The 17,908-nt window shown below is 42.2% G+C and overlaps 1 protein-coding gene across 1 annotated transcript in view; it reads left to right on the top strand.

Annotated features, from left to right (window-relative positions):
- The window catches only part of LOC136863695 (uncharacterized), a 415,056-nt gene that overhangs the window by 263,848 nt on the left and 133,300 nt on the right, over positions 1-17,908 (top strand). The window contains exon 19 of the mRNA XM_068226041.1: positions 13,853-14,132. Within this exon, the coding sequence (XP_068082142.1) occupies positions 13,853-14,132 (280 nt within the window). The remainder of the gene's footprint in view (positions 1-13,852; positions 14,133-17,908) is intronic.

Here is a 17,908-nt window from a genome sequence, read left to right on the forward strand (position 1 = left end):
CCTGCGTTCCTTACTAGACCTTATTCTATATGTCTTGCGGAACGAGATTCAACTACCATCACACTAACAAAGAATGCGGCACAAATAAGCCCGATTTGTATTCCATTAATTGCGTCACATAATACGCCACATCAGGGCTCACATTAATCCGTACTTCACACATATCTCGCCTCTCTCTGGAGGATGAGCTACACTCATTAGCGTTCCTCGCGCCTCGCATCTAGAATATACAGGTTGGAGTATTGGCTCGCTCTTGGCCTATTATCTCAGCCTTCTCACCGCTAATTCCACAAATATCTCATGGTGGTAATATACACATATATCCGGAATCTTTCTGGCCTCGTACCCACCCTCTCTGGGTTCTAATCTCACTCGGCTACGGGTCAGTCTCTTGCATATGATTCTAAAATATTCTCGCTCGTTTACAACGGTGGAAATATCTCACTGGTCTCGCTCCAAGGCGAAAAAAGAGGCTCCATGCAAATCATGAACATCCTGACAGTATTAACTATCTGGTATTCGATACCGTGTTTCCCGTTCAAAACTCCAAATCTGTCTGAAGACAATGACATCAACACAACCTGAGCGTCCAAAATGGCGCTTAAGAAAACTACATATAAAACACGAATAACTCTTAAACTATCACTATCCTCATACCATCTTAAGCAAAACTAATAAAAAACATGCCTGGCGCGTACCGTTTGCCCCAACTTAAATTAAATAATCTGCACTTGAAATAAACATGCTTAAGGCATTGAAACGTATATAGGGGCCGATGACATCGATGTGAGGCCCCTTTAAACAACAAGCATCATCATCATCGAAACTTATATACTTAAATATACATTATTGAAAAATGCCTTGAGTCGAGTCTCCAACTATAAATCATGCTTAAATTGCAGTTTAACTAATCTGATATCCTCCGCCATTGCCTCAGCATACCATCCGCGTCTACATTGTGGAGTTAGCACGTCATACAGCTGCGGACGTTGAATCTGGAAGCCTGGCACTCTACTACTAGGAACGCCATCTTTGTTGCCGTCTTGTTCTTTCTTGTTCACTGCAAGTCCTGGAAACTGGATGCTGCAATCAAATACTCTTCTTCACTGATTTGTATGTATAGGCGCACAATGTCTCAGCCTAGGCGAGATTGTTAAGATAAATCTCCTACTAGATATGTGTTTGATCAGGAGTAAAGCCTCTTAAGGATATGAAAACCCGGTCACAACAAGTCTATTAGGCAGCTAACTTTCCATGAACCGCAATAAAATGACGAACTTGATCTAGTTCACATATCATTTACGCACAGTACACGCTCGGGCGAGCTAGTCTATTTCCAATGTAAAACTTTGTAATTGCTTTGTATAAGGCACTATCATATATGCACAGAGTCTCGAGGTTCGATACGAGCGACACCTACGCCGTGCCGGTCCTTCAGTCACTACCTTCAAGCTTCCACGGCTGGTTCCCCTTTATAGTAAAAGCCCGTGTCCCTTAGGGTCGGTGCATCCCTGCTCTTCCTACAAGCCTATCTTTGTGTACCGGCCGCGTGCTGTCGACGGCCGTATGAATTTGAAAGAGGAAACCATTAAGTTGCTTGCTTGTCACCGCAATGGTGCAAATAGTTCTCCATATATTAAATCACTATATTTTGGTGTTCAACCAATGATGGAACTGTGACTCGTATGGAAATAACTTGCTCTAATAGCTTGCTGCCAGGCCTGAAGTGTTCATATTTGGCTACGTATACTTGTCACCACTCGCTTCACGTGACAAATTCAAACCTCCCTGTCACTGTCTCGCGATCTCCTTTCCCTTACTCACCCTGGCGTGGTAACGCAGTCTACGAGGTCTTCACGAGTAAATTTGAAATAAGGTTTCCTTCCCGTTTGGGCTCTCTACAAGTATTTGCAAGTATTGGAGCTTGCGCTACGGGGTCACTTCCTTCTAAAGCCCGGAGTTCTGGCTCTGTATGGTGCTTAGAGTGTTCTCCCCAGAAATGTTCGTCACGCAGGTGGCAGGAATGAGAAGCCAGGTGGAGAATACTAAGTAAAAAAGTGAATGCCAGAAAATTTCAATTTATTCCCCCCAGGGCAATAATAATAATAATAATAATAATAATAATAATAATAATAATAATAATAATAATAATAATATTGTTCCGGGGTTTCCACGGTTTACAGAAGGTGCTGGGGTGAATGGGTGGACAGTGAAATGATCAGAGTATAAGTTAAAGCACAAAATTTTGAAATTGCATTTCTTTCCTTTTTTAGTTTAAAATTTGATAGGTACTCTGAATGACCAACAACAAGTAACAGTTGACAATGAGCTCGTTACCTCCCACAATAACAATGAATTAAAGTTAAAAATCATGTACAATAGAGAAAATAACAATAACTTGCAGGGGTTGAGGAATCTAGCTCAAAACAGGTACACTTTTACGAGAGCATGTTGGCTCCACTCTTTTGCATTCTACGAGACTGCGCTCCAAAAGTTATCACAGTCCACCCCTCAGAGGCACCAGTTTCTAACGAAATAACACCTTATGAATTTACTGTCATTTCTGCTCAAGTCTGCTACACACTCGTCTATAAATAATGACAATGTAAACAGGGGAAATGCGTGCCCATTTGAAATTGCCTTAATGTACAATAGAAATGGTGTATGACTTTTAGTACCGGGAGTGTCCGAGGACAAGTTCGGCTCACCAGATACAGGTCTTTTAAATTGATTCCCATAGGCGACCTGCGTGTCGGGATGAGGATGAAGCGATAATGAAGACGACACATACACCCAGCCCCCATGTCAGCGAAATTAACCAATTATGGTTAAATTTCCCGACACTGCCGGGAACTGAAACCGGGACCCGTGTGACCAAAGGTCAGTACGCTAACCATTTTGCTATGGGGTAGAACGCCTTAATGTACAAAATGAAAGGTTTAAGGTGATCGGACTTGAACAAAAGGCTAGGAGGCAAAACACTTGCACTCCAATTTGAAAGACACTTAAAATCCCAAATGGGCTTATGGCCCGAAGTTTGGAGAGGCTAAGCCTATACTACAGAGGGGTGACTAGATGCGAAATATTAAGTACCAAAGTACTGTAGTGTGAAGAATTAAGAGGTTTAGAAAATCGTAGTCACCTCCATGCCAAGTTGAATGGGAATTAACAGAGGGTGAACACTCTTTGTTTCCGTAAATTAACTGTTTTCCCGCAGGGATTTAAACAAAGTTCTCGGACTTGCCGAAAATTTACATCTGAACAGTTGTTTTAGAACTTTACATTAAGAAAAACAGCTTAAAACCTTCCCCTCAAGTTCTCTGCCTGGATCTATCACATGTTAAGAGATTTCTGCCATTACATTGAGTTGTTGGGCCTTCCGACTATGGCTCAGCTTTTATAGTATCTTAGAGGAGAAGTTCCTTTTCTCTCTTGAGCTAGGCAGAATGCTTGTACACACCCGCAATTTTAATTGGCTAAAAAAATATACAACAAAATTCTGATTGGTTAGTAACTAAGGAAGAAGGAAGTCGCAGAATTGCTGATAACCTTAGCACATAAAAGCAATAATGTACAAACACTTACGGCTTACAAACATTGACAATTGAAAGTTCACTTAAAAGGTAATCGTCCATAATCCCGCCAGAGGGGGCACATAGGCCGATAGTAGAGGCATCTAAAGGTTCTTCTTCTTGCAATTTGCTTTACGTCACACTGACACAGATATGTCTTATGGCGACGATGGGAGAGGAAAGGCCTAGGAATTGGAAGGAAGCGTCCGTGGCCTTAATTAAGGTACAGCCCCGGCATTTGCCTGGTGTGAAAATGGGAAACCACGGAAAACCATCTTCAGGGCTGCCGACAATGGGGCTTGAACCCACTATCTCCCGATTACTGGATACTAGCCGCACTTAAGCGACTGCAGCTATCGAGCTCGATATCTAAAGGTTCAAGGTCCAAGTATCTAGTGGTGCATAGTTTAGGATTCACAGCAGAGATGGCCTCCTATAAGACGCGCAGGTGAACGGGACGGAGGGTGTGTACTCCCGATATAATAATAATAATAATAATAATAATAATAATAATAATAATAATAATAATAATAATAATAATAATAATAATAACTATCATAATTATCATCATCGTATGGCCACACCTAGCGTGTGCAAGCATTTTCATTTGACGCCACCTGGCTCGTCAATTTCAACGTTCTATTTTACTCTAAGCCTACTAGATGGCAGGGTAAACCGAGTCTCTCTTGAACGTCTATAAATGACATTTAATAAATTTGGTGAGGTAAACACCAAATTTTGTTACCAGAGATAGTTTACATGCTGACATCGTACAACATGGTGTGTCGAATGGAATTTGCTCCGCCACTCAAAAATCTGAACACCTCTGGCGTGTTTGAACCTGCTATCTTGGGATCTCGAGGCCAACATCCTATCACTAATCCAAAGAGGGCGTTAACAATACCAGACAGGTAAATATTCACTGCAAAAGTGAATTATTTTAGTGTTATAATCACGAACTTTTAGTTCCCTACTGCTCGTTCATAATAATGTAAAACTGGGGCTTCCCACTCGGTTGCTGTGAAATGCCATGCAGGGTTGTGACGTCGTGAGGGATCGAGTGCTCGGATGTGATTCCAGACCTGCTCGCTCACGACACTACGTGATAATCAAGCTAAACATTTAAACTCCGATTCAACTGATGCAATTATCCTGATAATAATGAAGATTTACCATTTAATTAAACCGTTTTTTGTATTCTAGTTTTAAATTGGAGCACCCAACGACTAAAATATTTATTAATATTATGTAACTAGCACATATCTTGGTTATGTTAGCCGGGCGGTCTGTAAAAACACAGGGCGCTGCGCCATTAAGAATGTCCTTGGGAGAACACTGTGCTATATTCGAACATTCTGATTATATAAAATGATTCTATTTAGACCGTGATCTGGTGATACGGCAAATTCCTCCCGTACTCCGATGAAAAAGAAATGGTTTCTCTAAGATTTGAGTAGCCAAAATGTTGCCATTCGATATTACGCCCGTTTCCTCCTTCGAGCGCCCTTTCCCTTGAATAAGTTTCTTGTTTATTTCCAGGAGTTCTTCTTGCTCCTACCTTCCTTGATATTGTATGTCCAACAATGCCATGAATTTTCTCTGGTTGCCACTGCATTTCGTACAGTCTTTGTCCTTAGGTTTGGGCGAAGTCTCACGTTCGACTTCTTCTTCATTCTATTTATTTCCTGGAAAAATAACCTCGTCTTCCGTGTCTTCATCCCCCATGTTTCACTCATCTTCTTCCTCTTCTTCCAATGCTTCACCGTTGTGCATCTCTTCAATTCCGATTTGCGCTGTTTGGTAATACACCTTCAAGTTCGCTGCATTAAATGTCTTCCCCACTGTAACATCCATGCTCCTCATTTTGTATGAATTGTTCTCATACACATGAACAGTTTGATATGGGCCAATATACAACTCCGCAAACTTATGGTAGAAACGAGCAAGAGGATCTGACCTAGTAGAACTCTACACAAGAACAAGTTTCCCGATTCTTCAGGGGCGATGGAAACATTTGTTTCTCGTTCCTTGCAGTCGTCGCTCGGCTTGGGCCTTAAGATGTTCTGCAGTCGGCCCGACTTGCTGTCCATTGTCTTAAGGTTCAGAACCTATTTTGTTGCTCTTACGGCTGACATTGCTAAGGTATATAGATGTGTGCTAATTCATCCTGACCACAGAAACCTTCAGAAAATTGTCTGGCGTGAATCTACCGATGAAGAAATCAAGGACTACCGTCTTACTACTCTCACATACGGTACAAGTTCCGCCCCTTTTCTTGCTGCGAGATGTCTAGTTCAACTTGCTGATGAACACAAGAAATCTCACCCCACTTCCTCAGAGATCATTCGCTCTTGTTTTTATGTTGACGACCTGCTGACAGGTACTAGTTCAGTTGAAGAAGTTAAGGAGCTTCAATCAGAAATTTCTTCTGTGCTTGATAGTGCACATTTTCATCTTAGAAAGTGGACGTCAAATTGTCCAGAAGCTCTTGCCAATGTCCCTGTAGAGGATAGAGAAATGTTGTCACCTTGTCACCTCACTAAGGATGAAGCTATTAAAACATTAGTTATCGTGTGGTATCCTAAATGTGATGAGTTTCAGTTTCAAATAAATTTGAAGAAAGCACCTAAGGAAGTCACTAAGAGGAGCACTCTCACTATCATTGCTTCCATATTTGATCCCCTTGGATTGTTTGGATGTGCCGTAGTTAAGTGTAAGCTTATCCTGCAGTCTCTTTGGCAGTTGAAAATTGATTGCGATGATGTGTTAGAACCTTCATCTGAAATTATTGAAATCTGGAATGCTATCTACAGTGAGCTCCCCTTGCTCAACGAACTCGGAGTGCAAAGAAATGTAATACCTTTCGCTAAGAACAAGGTTATTGAAATCCATGGCTTTTCTGACGCTTCAGAAGCTGCCTATGGTGCTTGTGTGTATGTTAGGACAGTATCTGACAATGATGAGGTATCAGTGATCCTGTTGACTTCTAAATCGAGAGTTGCTCCATTAAAACAGCAATCTATTGCCTGTTTAGAGCTTTGTGCTGCTCTATTGCTTTCTCGCCTTATGAGTAAGGTCACTGAATCGCTGAAATTGCACATTCCTTTCTCCACATACTGCTGGACTGACAGCACGATAGTTCTGTGTTGGTTACAGAAACCCGCCAATTGTTGGAAAACCTTTGTGCTAATAGAGTTGCTGAAATTCAATCCCTCACTTCAGTCTCGGATTGGAGACACGTACCTACCCACAGCAATCCAGCTGACCACTTGTCTCGAGGTGTTTTACCCTTACAAATGTTTTCTCTTGATTATGGTGGCCCAGTCATCATAAAAGGTGATAACCCGAGGAGTAAGGTAAAGTTTAAAGCGTACATTGCTCTCTTTGTTTGTCTTATCACTAAGGCAATACATCTTGAAACGGTGAAGAGTCTAACGACTCGGGACTTCCTCGCCGCATTTAGAAGATTCATGGCGCGTAGAGGATTTCCAAATCTCATCTTGAGTGATAATGGCACAAATTTTGTTGGAGCCAACAATGAGTTATTAAGATTTATTAAGGATAGCTCTACTGAAATAGAAGAATATTCATCTAATTTGAATGTGAATTGGAAGTTTATTCCACCCTCCAGTCCTCATTTCGGTGGGCTTTGGGAAGCTGGAATAAAGTCCACAAAATCACTTTTAAAGCGGACCCTAGGAAAATGCATTCTTAATTTTGAAGAGCTTGTATCAAATTGAGTCTGTGTTGAACTCGAGACCTTTCTGCTCAATGACTGACGACCCCAATGATCAATGCTATTTGACACCTGGACATTTTCTAGGAGGGAGACGATTGACCTCTATCCCATCTCCAGACATATCCAACAGCTCCCGCTCCTGTCTAACTAAATGGAATTTGGTGCAACAGCTGTATCACGATTTTTGGCAGAGGTAGTCAAAGGAATACATACAATCACTTCAACAAAGACGTAAATGGTCGTCCGTAGGGAAGTGGACTCCAACTGTGGGAGATTTAGTGCTTGTAAGGGAGGATAACCTTCCTCCTCTGGTTTGGAAGACTGGTATAATCCAGGAGCTCCATCCTGGTTGTGGCAATATTACTCGTGTGGTCAGTGTAAAGACTAAAACTGGTCTTTTGCGCCGTGCCATAGTGAAATTGTGTCCATTGCCCAAGGATGTTGTATAGTTGTATATTTGTATATGTTGTATCTGAGTTTTCTCTTTTTTATTCATTTCTCTTGATGAGCATGAACACTTGACTTTGATTTTGAGTGTTGAGATCCGTCAAAGGGGGGAGTATGTTGCGGCCTCTGTGTTGGTACTCGCCTGCTGCATATCATTTTGTCACAGTTGGCAATGTGCTGCTGCGTTTTTGTTTTATACACAGACACTGAACATGGCGACCGGCAGCAGTACACGTATTTTGGTGTACCTCCGAATTTGTTGTACATAATGTGTAAATATGCAGTGTTTTATTCATGTGTAATAAATGTTTGAATCACCTTGTGAGTGATGTGTTTGTGTCTGCTCGTTTGGGGCAGTCTGGTCCTCCATCTGATCTGACTTGTTTTAAAATTGTATTTGTGCCCCCACGGAACTGAACTTTGTTATGTGCGGCCGATATATTGTTTCGTCGTTCGCAACAATTTCTCTCCTCATAATAGCGTTACGTCTGAAATTTGGATGGCCAGTCTTGACCAGAGGTCCTTGGATCATGCCCCTGTCGGGTGCATATTCCCTTCTCCCCGAAAAGAAATGGGTACAGACACTGGACACATTTCGTCACCAAATGCTCAGCTGATTATAACTTGTTACGACTCTTTCAAACTCCTGGCTCTCTGGCGAAGTTCCTGGTTCTCTCTTTCCAAATAATATGCCATCTGTTTCAGTGCCTCTCCCCAGTTCTTCAGGTACTGGCATTCTGGACATCTACATCCCCCACACTTCAGCTGAAAACAATTGGCCCAAATAATTTACTTCTTCATCTTCCTCATTTGGTGACGATCTTCTTCTCCGTCTTCTTCAGCCTTTTCTTCATCCGTTTCCCCTAGTTCTCCTGCATTATCCTCATCACCCAAACTGCCTCCGGACGTATGGTACAACTTCAAATTTCCTACATTGTAGATGGTTTCGGTTGTGCCATCCATACTTTGCACCTTGTATGCATTATTATCCAGATTTTGTATTACTCGATTAGGGCCAATATACAATTCAGCAAATTTGTGGTAGAACTTGTTAGGCGAATCGGGGACTGTTGGTCGCTTCACAAGAACAGGTTCCCCTACACGGAGCGGTCGATGGTACCTCTTATTATGGAGAAGCCGTAATCTCCACTCTGTTTGAGCCATCAAATGTTTCGCTGTTTCCTGGATACACAGCTCGATCGACAGCTTGAGATCTTGCAGACATTTCAGCACCTCATGCCATGGTCTCTTTGGAAAAATGTTAAAATGAAACACTGATGGAGTTTGGCCAGTGGATTCATGGATGGTGTCATTAATGCTTTCTGTTATGATAGGAATCACGTCCACCCAACGTCAATTCTGGCACGGACACATAATACACATCACAATCAATTTACACTCACTTTTATGTCGCTCGATCGACCATGGTCATATGCGTTCACGTAATACTCAGATTTCATTTAACGGATTTCACACAACTGGAATCACTATTCCACAACAGAAGAAAGTAGTATTCGTCACACGCTTCACTGGCGCTGTACACAATTAAAGCTCGTTCAAATAACTCCATGATAGTAGCGGCACCACGCCAATAGGATCCTCCCATACAATCTCGCAAACTGAAGAGACTGAAAGCCAATAAACAACTGAGTATCAGCAATTATAGTACTATTATTAATAGTACTAGTAAGGAAAATAAAGCTGGCATGTGGTCCTTTTACATGGGCTCCTGGCGCCTAAACAACAATGTACACCTTTACACGGTTAAAAACAAGTGTTACTGATCATTGAATAATGAATACTGTTTCTCCAAAGTCCTTTCATAATTTAAACTCCAACTTTCGAAAGTAAAGTTTTTTATAAATTTAAATTTCTTATTTTCGGAAATGCAATTGGCATTCTTCTTGGTATGTCACACATGTCGTTAACTTTTACTTCCGGTCACGATATGTATAATAGGAGTCATTTTCAACATTTATGCACGACGTTTATCATCCTAGATAATACTGATTAGATTTGTAAGCCCTTAAAATTCATATATTTAAATATGAGACATGTAATTCCTTTATTCATTTCTTAAATAAATCATCATCATCATCATCATCTGTTTACCCTCCAGGTTCGGTTTTTCCCTCGGACTTAGCGAGGGATCCCACCTCTACCGCCTCAAGGGCAGTGTCCTGGAGCTTCAGACTCTTGGTCGGGGGATACAACTGGGGAGTATGACCAGTACCTCGCCCAGGCGGCCTCACCTGCTATGCTGAACAGGGGCCTTGTGGAGGGATGGGAAGATTGGAAGGGATAGGCAAGGAAGAGGGAAGGAAGCGGCCGTGGCCTTAAGTTAGGTACCATCCCGGCATTCGCCTGGAGGAGAAGTGGGAAACCATGGAAAACCACTTCGAGGATGGCTGAGGTGGGAATCGAACCCACCTCTACTCAGTTGACCTCCCGAGGCTGAGTGGACCCCGTTCCAGCCCTCGTACCACTTTTCAAATTTCGTGGCAGAGCCGGGAATCGAACCCGGACCTCCGGGGGTGGCAGCTAATCACGCTAACCACTACACCACAGAGGCGGCTCTTAAATAAATACGTTGTCAAAATCTCTTAAATTTAAACCAGCAGTTGAGTAATACCTTGGCAAATTGCGGGCTATTGTCATGATACAACTAATCGCTGTGCAATATTACTCCTTTCCTGTTTGTGTTACCTATATAAATCATGATACCATCAGCCATGTTTGGTTCCTTATAATGACAGGTACTTATGTCTGCATTGTACCCTTTGACTCAACATGTTTACTTGGCGCGACGTAAATGGAGGCGCAAATACTTACTGACTCTGGTATATCTCAGAGTGTTTTTTCGGTTCTTCCAGTCACTTCGTCCTATAAACGTCAGGATACGAAGAGATATGTCAATAACAAAACTCGAATTGTTCTGACTCATATTTATTTAAATAGTTAAATTGTAGAAACAAAAGGTTAATGAAGTTTAATAAAGTACATGGAAGTAAAAGAAAAAAACAAAATTATAACTATCAACAAATGCACAAAAATTATGGCTCTAAATATGCCAAAATCGCCTTGTTTTCCTCAAAAGTATTTCCTGTCTAGCATAAAACCGCGGACAGTAAAAGTTCTCATTGGTCGTATCTCGTACACGGAAAATGACATATAGGAATAATCGTATATATCGAAGGAGAACAAAATCATGCTTTCTCTCTCACACAAGAATTTAGACAAATGGGCATTGAAAAGGTATTAATTGCTAACTGCTCTAGGAAGGACATTAACACTTGGAGAAAGTTGTAATGTTCAAAAAGATAAGAATGCGGCGCACTCCTTCGAGCGAACTTAGATAATGTGTTCAGTTCCTGGTATGTGTGTATGTATTGTACCAGGAACGCATGGATCGTCGTCATAAGACCTATCTGCGTCGGTGCGACGTAAAACCAATTGTAAAAAAGGAACACACGGTACATGCCGTATTTATTAAGAGCAATGTCGAGTAATAATCACGCGAGCCGAGAAATCCAAGCTCGCTGTGTTTACATCTGCCAGGACGAGGCAGCGAGCGAGCGAACAGCTGTGCGTGACGTAGAGGCAGGAACAAAGCAGACTAGCCCGCCTACCTCGTGGCGAGAACTGGATGCATCTGGAATCCATGAGTCATGCATTCGAGAATTTTCGATTCAGAAATTTACGAAACTTTTTTTAATAATGGTCGTATCGTCTTGGGAGATGCGCTACTCTGTAGCCAATCACAAGAAAATCTCTGTTGTCAAATCTCAAGGAAATACATCGAGGGATGTTTGAATACATGCACTTTGAAATAATCACGTTATCATATTACGTTTAGGCCTTGACAGTAAAAAAGGTGGGGCTACTCAGCGATAGACAGACATTCTTCGGCCAAGGCTCTGCTTGGTTAGACCCTGTGTTGTTCCGTACATCGGAAAGTAAAGTCAAGTGACGACGTGGTAATTGTAAAACGCGGCTTGTAAACTCTCACGCCAACAATTGAATTTAGTGTAATTCTCGAACTGTGGAACTTAATGTTTCTTCGATCAAAAACCAAGTGAAGTGTTTAACTTATTTCGTTGCTTTGCAAATGTTAGAATATTATTTAATATTTCAGTAACTGTGATATTTGAAAGTGTTTGAGATATCTCATCGTTATAACACAAGTGTTTGCTTATTTCTTGCCATTCAACACTTAAGTGCTACATAACTAGTAATAAACTTTGAGTACGATGGACTGTGCCAACCGTACTATTAAATACGAGTGACTTAAACTGATAATCCATTACGGTGTTAATATTAACTGGATTCGAACTTATTTCTGCACATAATTGTAAATACTCCTCAGTGACTCTGTTATTTTATGAGACTCGCTGTGCTAAGAGTGAATGACTAGTCATTATTTATTTCATTGCTATTAGCAATGACGTACCATCTGCGCACTTTTTAGCGATAGATTTACACCCTAGTGCTGAAGCGGTCGACCTCGGCAATCTTCGAGATTCGTACTGGCAATCTTTGAAACAAAAATTATGAATCGCTTATGCATCGCTGTGCGACGTCTGGCGTACACTTTACGTACTAGTACTGTTGTTATTTACACTGCAAAGCCAAACTATAGAATTCACTCTAGGAATAAGATTCGCGTAGAGAAATGTTATATAATGTGTTTGTGACACAGTTGCTGGCTTAAAATAACAAAGGTTTAGAAAATTCATGTCGATCGATCATATTATCGATTCAATTCAGATTTCACTTCCATTCAGTTGGCGGTACTAACGGAACCGGAAGTGCTCCCTCCTTACTCCTCAAACCAGTACACAAATCTATCGCTAAAAAGTGCGCAGATAGTACAGATAAACTCTTTAATAGCTCTGTTTTGTGTGTCAAGTGCGAGAGTATTATTGTTACGTTGTGGAAAAGTAACCACAGACAGTGTATATAAAGCAAGTGAACTGTGTTTAGTTTCATCGTTTTTCAGTGGTAAATAACCATAAATTGTGTTCCATAATTATTTCATTTTTGGCAACATTTTCGTTTCTTAAATGAATGCTATCCGCATTTTCAACTTTAACATTTTGAAGTGGAATTCATTAGTTTCTATCTGCAAGTGTCAAGTGAAGTTTATTGGCATATTCCAAACAATGTGTTGTCTGCTTATAAAGGTATTACTTTCCTAAATTTTGTGACAAGTGATTGTGAACGTGTCGGGGGGCTGTACGACTGTGGGCACTCATATGAATCTAAACCACGAGTAATTACCCCGCATCAAGATCGCCGTAGACCTCCGAGAAATTTGAGACCTTCAGGTACGAGGTACGGGTTCGATTCCATGGTGGCGAGCGGACTTGGGAGCACGAATCCAATTCCATGGTAGCGAGAGTATCCTGGAGTATGAGTACAACCCCATGGTAACGAGAGGATACTGGAGTACGAGTTACCTGGAGAACCATTGTGGAAGGCGATCCGGGAAATGGCGGTTCACTGTACCAAGGTGATATGAATTTCAATCTTGGCAAAATTTTGAATAAACCAAGAGTTCAAAGTACATCTTCACTGATTGTAGATAGAATCTATCCTCCTGTACCAAACCCTAGCTACTTTTCCCTAGGAAGGGCCTTCAGAACTTTAATTCATGCTCTTTTCAAATAACAAGTTAGTACGAGCTATCTCTTTCTGGTACTGTATGTATGTATGTATGTATGTATGTATGTATGTATGTATGTATGTATGTATGTATGTATGTATGTCGCGGTACATCTTTACAACCGAGCAGTTAAATTATTTCCACGGGAATAACGATGTGAAGAAGGTAGAAATACGAAGTTGCTCAGTTTGAAGATCTGAGAAATGAACTCTCTTGCTGGCAGTCTCGACATTTTTCTGTGTTGTTTCTCACTCGCTCCAGGAGAAAAATCTGACCGTACCTATTTCATGTGTGATAGTGCTTACGTTACACATGCAGAAATTCTTTGTTTCCCAACATTAATTTAAAATAACTTACTGTATCAAGATATATTCAGTGCTGCTTTTCATAGATCTTCAAATGCATTCAGTTCACGATGTATTCTTTCAGATAAAGGACATTTCAATAAATATACCTTCTGAAGCACTGTTACAAGACAGAAGTTCTCACAGCATCCGAGTTCAGTTTGTGTCCTACACCAACAGCAAGTTCTTCCTACCGCTAACAACCAATGACACGGTTAAGAGGAGTCCAAACGACATGAACTACAGAGTAATTTCAGCCTCCATCTCCAATCTAACCATCGAGAACTTGACAGTGCCGCTGGTATACAGAGTGCCCAATGTCTACGGCAAGCAGAAACAGTTCTGTGGCTACTGGGAACCTAAAAGTAAGTACTTCCATGTTTTCTAACGACCACATAGAATATATTTGTGATTGCTTCATTCATATCAGCGCTTTGTGATATTTTTTATTATCTCTGTATACTCTGGGTATTATGGTGTCCGGCTCCTTGGCTAACTGGTCAGCGTACTGGCTTTTGTTATACAGGGCCCCTGGTTCGATTCCCGGCTTGGCCAAGGATTTTAACTCAATATGGTTATCTCCTGTAACTCCAGGACTGAATTTTTTTAATACACTTCCCCTCATGTACACACAACACACCACAGTACCTTAGATCTTAGGCCTCTTTAAACAACAAACAACAAATACCTGAGTTATTCTTCACAAATACCTAAATACAAACCAGGCTACATTACAATAAGAGACTTAAGACATATGGACCGGAAAAATCTATGCCACGACGCAAACAACTTTCCCTGGGATAGTGTACATAATGTTCAGGACATAAACACTAAAGTAAACTAGTTCAATTCACTGGCACTGGAAATATTTGACAAGCACACCTCAAGGAAGCAGGTAAGAATCACCCGACATTCTTCTGCGTGGCTAACGGCCGATGCAAGATCTTCTACGGCCAGTCGTGACAAACTGTACAGACATTACGGATAGGCGTTGACACGAATGATTTCGGGTGGTACAGGATTCTGAGAAACAGAAATAAGCAGTTAATTAGGAATTCTAGATACACATACTTTCAGGAACTGATGAAAAATAACAGTCCCAGTAAAAATGCAGCAAATTTTGTAGGATAGGTAGACTATAGGTAAAGCCGTAGAGAAACGTGCATAAAGCAATATCGCTAGAGGATTTAAATGATCATTTCACACGGCCAAGAATAGCCCCTGCCCCCTTCCCTTAAAATTCACCTACCGAGCTCGATAGCTGCAGTCACTTAAGTGCGGCCAGTGTCCAGTATTCGGAAGATAGTGGGTTCGAACCCCACTGTCGGCAGCCCTGAAGATGGTTTTCCGTGGTTTCCCATTTTCACACCAGGCAAATGCTGGGGCTGTACCTTAATTAAGGCCACGGCCGCTTCCTTCCCACCACTCCTAGCCCCTTCCTGTCCCATCGTCGCCATAAGACCTATCTGTGTCAGTGCGACGTAACTTGCAAAAGAAAATTCACCACCCTTGTTTCAACAGCATTCTGTGCATGAAGAATTCTCTTTTGGAAATATCAGCTCGAATGAAATTTAACGTGCGATATACTCTAATACACCTAATGCCACAGGCAATGATGACATTCCTATATCGCTCATTAAGGATATCTTGAGAGTTGTTCTGCCAATACTAACTCATATATTTAACTACTGTCTGACAAATGGTGTACTCCCAGATGTTTGGAAACATGCACTAATTAAACCCGTCCCGAAGAGCTCTAACTTAGATTCTCTTTCATATTATTGTCGACAATCCAGTCTACCATCCTTATCCAAGGCGCTTGAACGTCAAGATCACAAACAAATATCTTCTCAACCCCTTTCAATCCGGTTTCAGAAAACGGCACAGCACTGCGACAGATTTACTACGACTGAAGGATGATATCAGACGTGCAATGGACCAACGGAACGTGACTGTATTGGCATTATTAGATCTCAGTAGTGCCTTCGACACAGACAATCCTTAGTTACCGTACTACTGCAGAAACTTCGAGAACTAAATTTTAATAATGTGTTGCTTCGATTTTTTTTCTCTTATCTTGAAATTCGTTTGCAGTGTCACAGTGGGAAATGTAAAGTCAGGAATGCAAAGTAATACCCTCAGTGTCCCTCAGGAGTCGGTCCTCTGACCACTGTTGTTTATCATCCAAATTAATGACATATCGAAAGATCGTAGTTTATAAAAATTCTGAAAACTCTGCAAAGTGTACGCGAAGGTGTACAGATATACTATCATTCAAAACCGAGTGATAATGATACTGATAATGATACTGCAATTAATATAATTGGCCATGCAAATAAAAACAGCTTATTAATAAACACGAATAAAACTCAAGCGGTACCGGTACAAACCTATATTCTGTCAAGAAAAGGAGCTTCCGCCCAATAATATTTTAAACAATTATTACGAATTATTACGACTGAGACCATAAATTTGACGCAACAGGCGATTATCATTTGTAATAAAGTACACTGACTGACAGTGACAATGACACACCAAGGAGGAGTGGTTCGAAAGGGATGAAAGTTGGGGAAAAAACAGAGACGGCACGGACGAATAATTGATGTTTATTTCAAACCGATATGCAGGTTACACGATGCGCACGGCATCGACTCAGTAGGATGTAGGACCACCGCGAGCGGCTATGCACGCAGAAACACGTCGAGGTACAGAGTCAATAAGCGTGCGGATGGTGTCCTGAGGGATGGTTCTCCATTCTCTGTCAACCATTTGCCACAGTTGGTCGTCCGTACGAGGCTGGGGCAGAGTTTGCAAACGGCGTCCAATGAGATCCCACACGTGTTCGATTGGTGAGAGATCCGGAGAGTACGCTGGCCACGGAAGCATCTGTACACCTCGTAGAGCCTGTTGGGAGATGCGAGCAGTGTGTGGGCGGGCATTATCCTGCTGAAACAGAGCATTGGGCAGCCCCTGAAGGTACGGGAGTGCCACCGGCCGCAGCACATGCTGCACGTAGCGGTGGGCATTTAACGTGCCTTCAATACGCACTAGAGGTGACGTGGAATCATACGCAATAGCGCCCCAAACCATGATGCCGCGTTGTCTAGCGGTAGAGCGCTCCACAGTTACTGCCGGATTTGACCTTTCTCCACGCCGATGCCACACTCGTCTGCGGTGACTATCACTGACAGAACAGAAGCGTGACTCATCGGAGAACACGACGTTCCGCCATTCCCTCATCCAAGTCGCTCTAGCCCGGCACCATGCCAGGCGTGCACGTCTATGCTGTGGAGTCAATGGTAGTCTTCTGAGCGGACGCCGGGAGTGCAGGCCTCCTTCAACCAATCGACGGGAAATTGTTCTGGTCGATATTGGAACAGCCAGGGTGTCTTGCACATGCTGAAGAATGGCGGTTGACGTGGCGTGCGGGGCTGCCACCGCTTGGCGGCGGATGCGCTGATCCTCGCGTGCTGACGTCACTCGGGCTGCGCCTGGACCCCTCGCACGTGCCACATGTCCCTGCACCAACCATCTTCGCCACAGGCGCTGCACCGTGGACACATCCCTATGGGTATCGGCTGCGACCAAACTGCCCTTCTCAGCCCGATCACCATACCCCTCGTAAAGTCGTCTGTCTGCTGGAAATGCCTCCGTTGACGGCGGCCTGGCATTCTTAGCTATACACGTGTCCTGTGGCACACGACAACACGTTCTACGATGACTGTCGGCTGAGAAATCACGGTACGAAGTGGGCCATTCGCCAACGCCGTGTCCCATTTATCGTTCGCTACGTGCGCAGCACAGCGGCGCATTTCACATCATGAGCATACCTCAGTGACGTCAGTCTACCCTGCAATTGGCATAAAGTTCTGACCACTCCTTCTTGGTGTTGCATTTGCTCTGTCAGTCAGTGTACATTAATGCTTATACCCATTGAAATAGTTCTGTAATGTACAACTAATTCACTCTTTGATACAACATATATATCACTCTTTTTTAAATTTTTATTTACGTCACACCGACACACATAAGTATTATGGAGACGATAGGATAGGAAAGGGCTACGAGCGGAAACGAAACGGGAAAGTACGGCCACAACATTTTCCTCGTGTGAAAATGGGAAACCACGGAATACCATCTT

This window comes from Anabrus simplex, chromosome 2 (assembly GCF_040414725.1).
Source record: "Anabrus simplex isolate iqAnaSimp1 chromosome 2, ASM4041472v1, whole genome shotgun sequence".
NCBI lineage: Eukaryota > Metazoa > Arthropoda > Insecta > Orthoptera > Tettigoniidae > Anabrus > Anabrus simplex.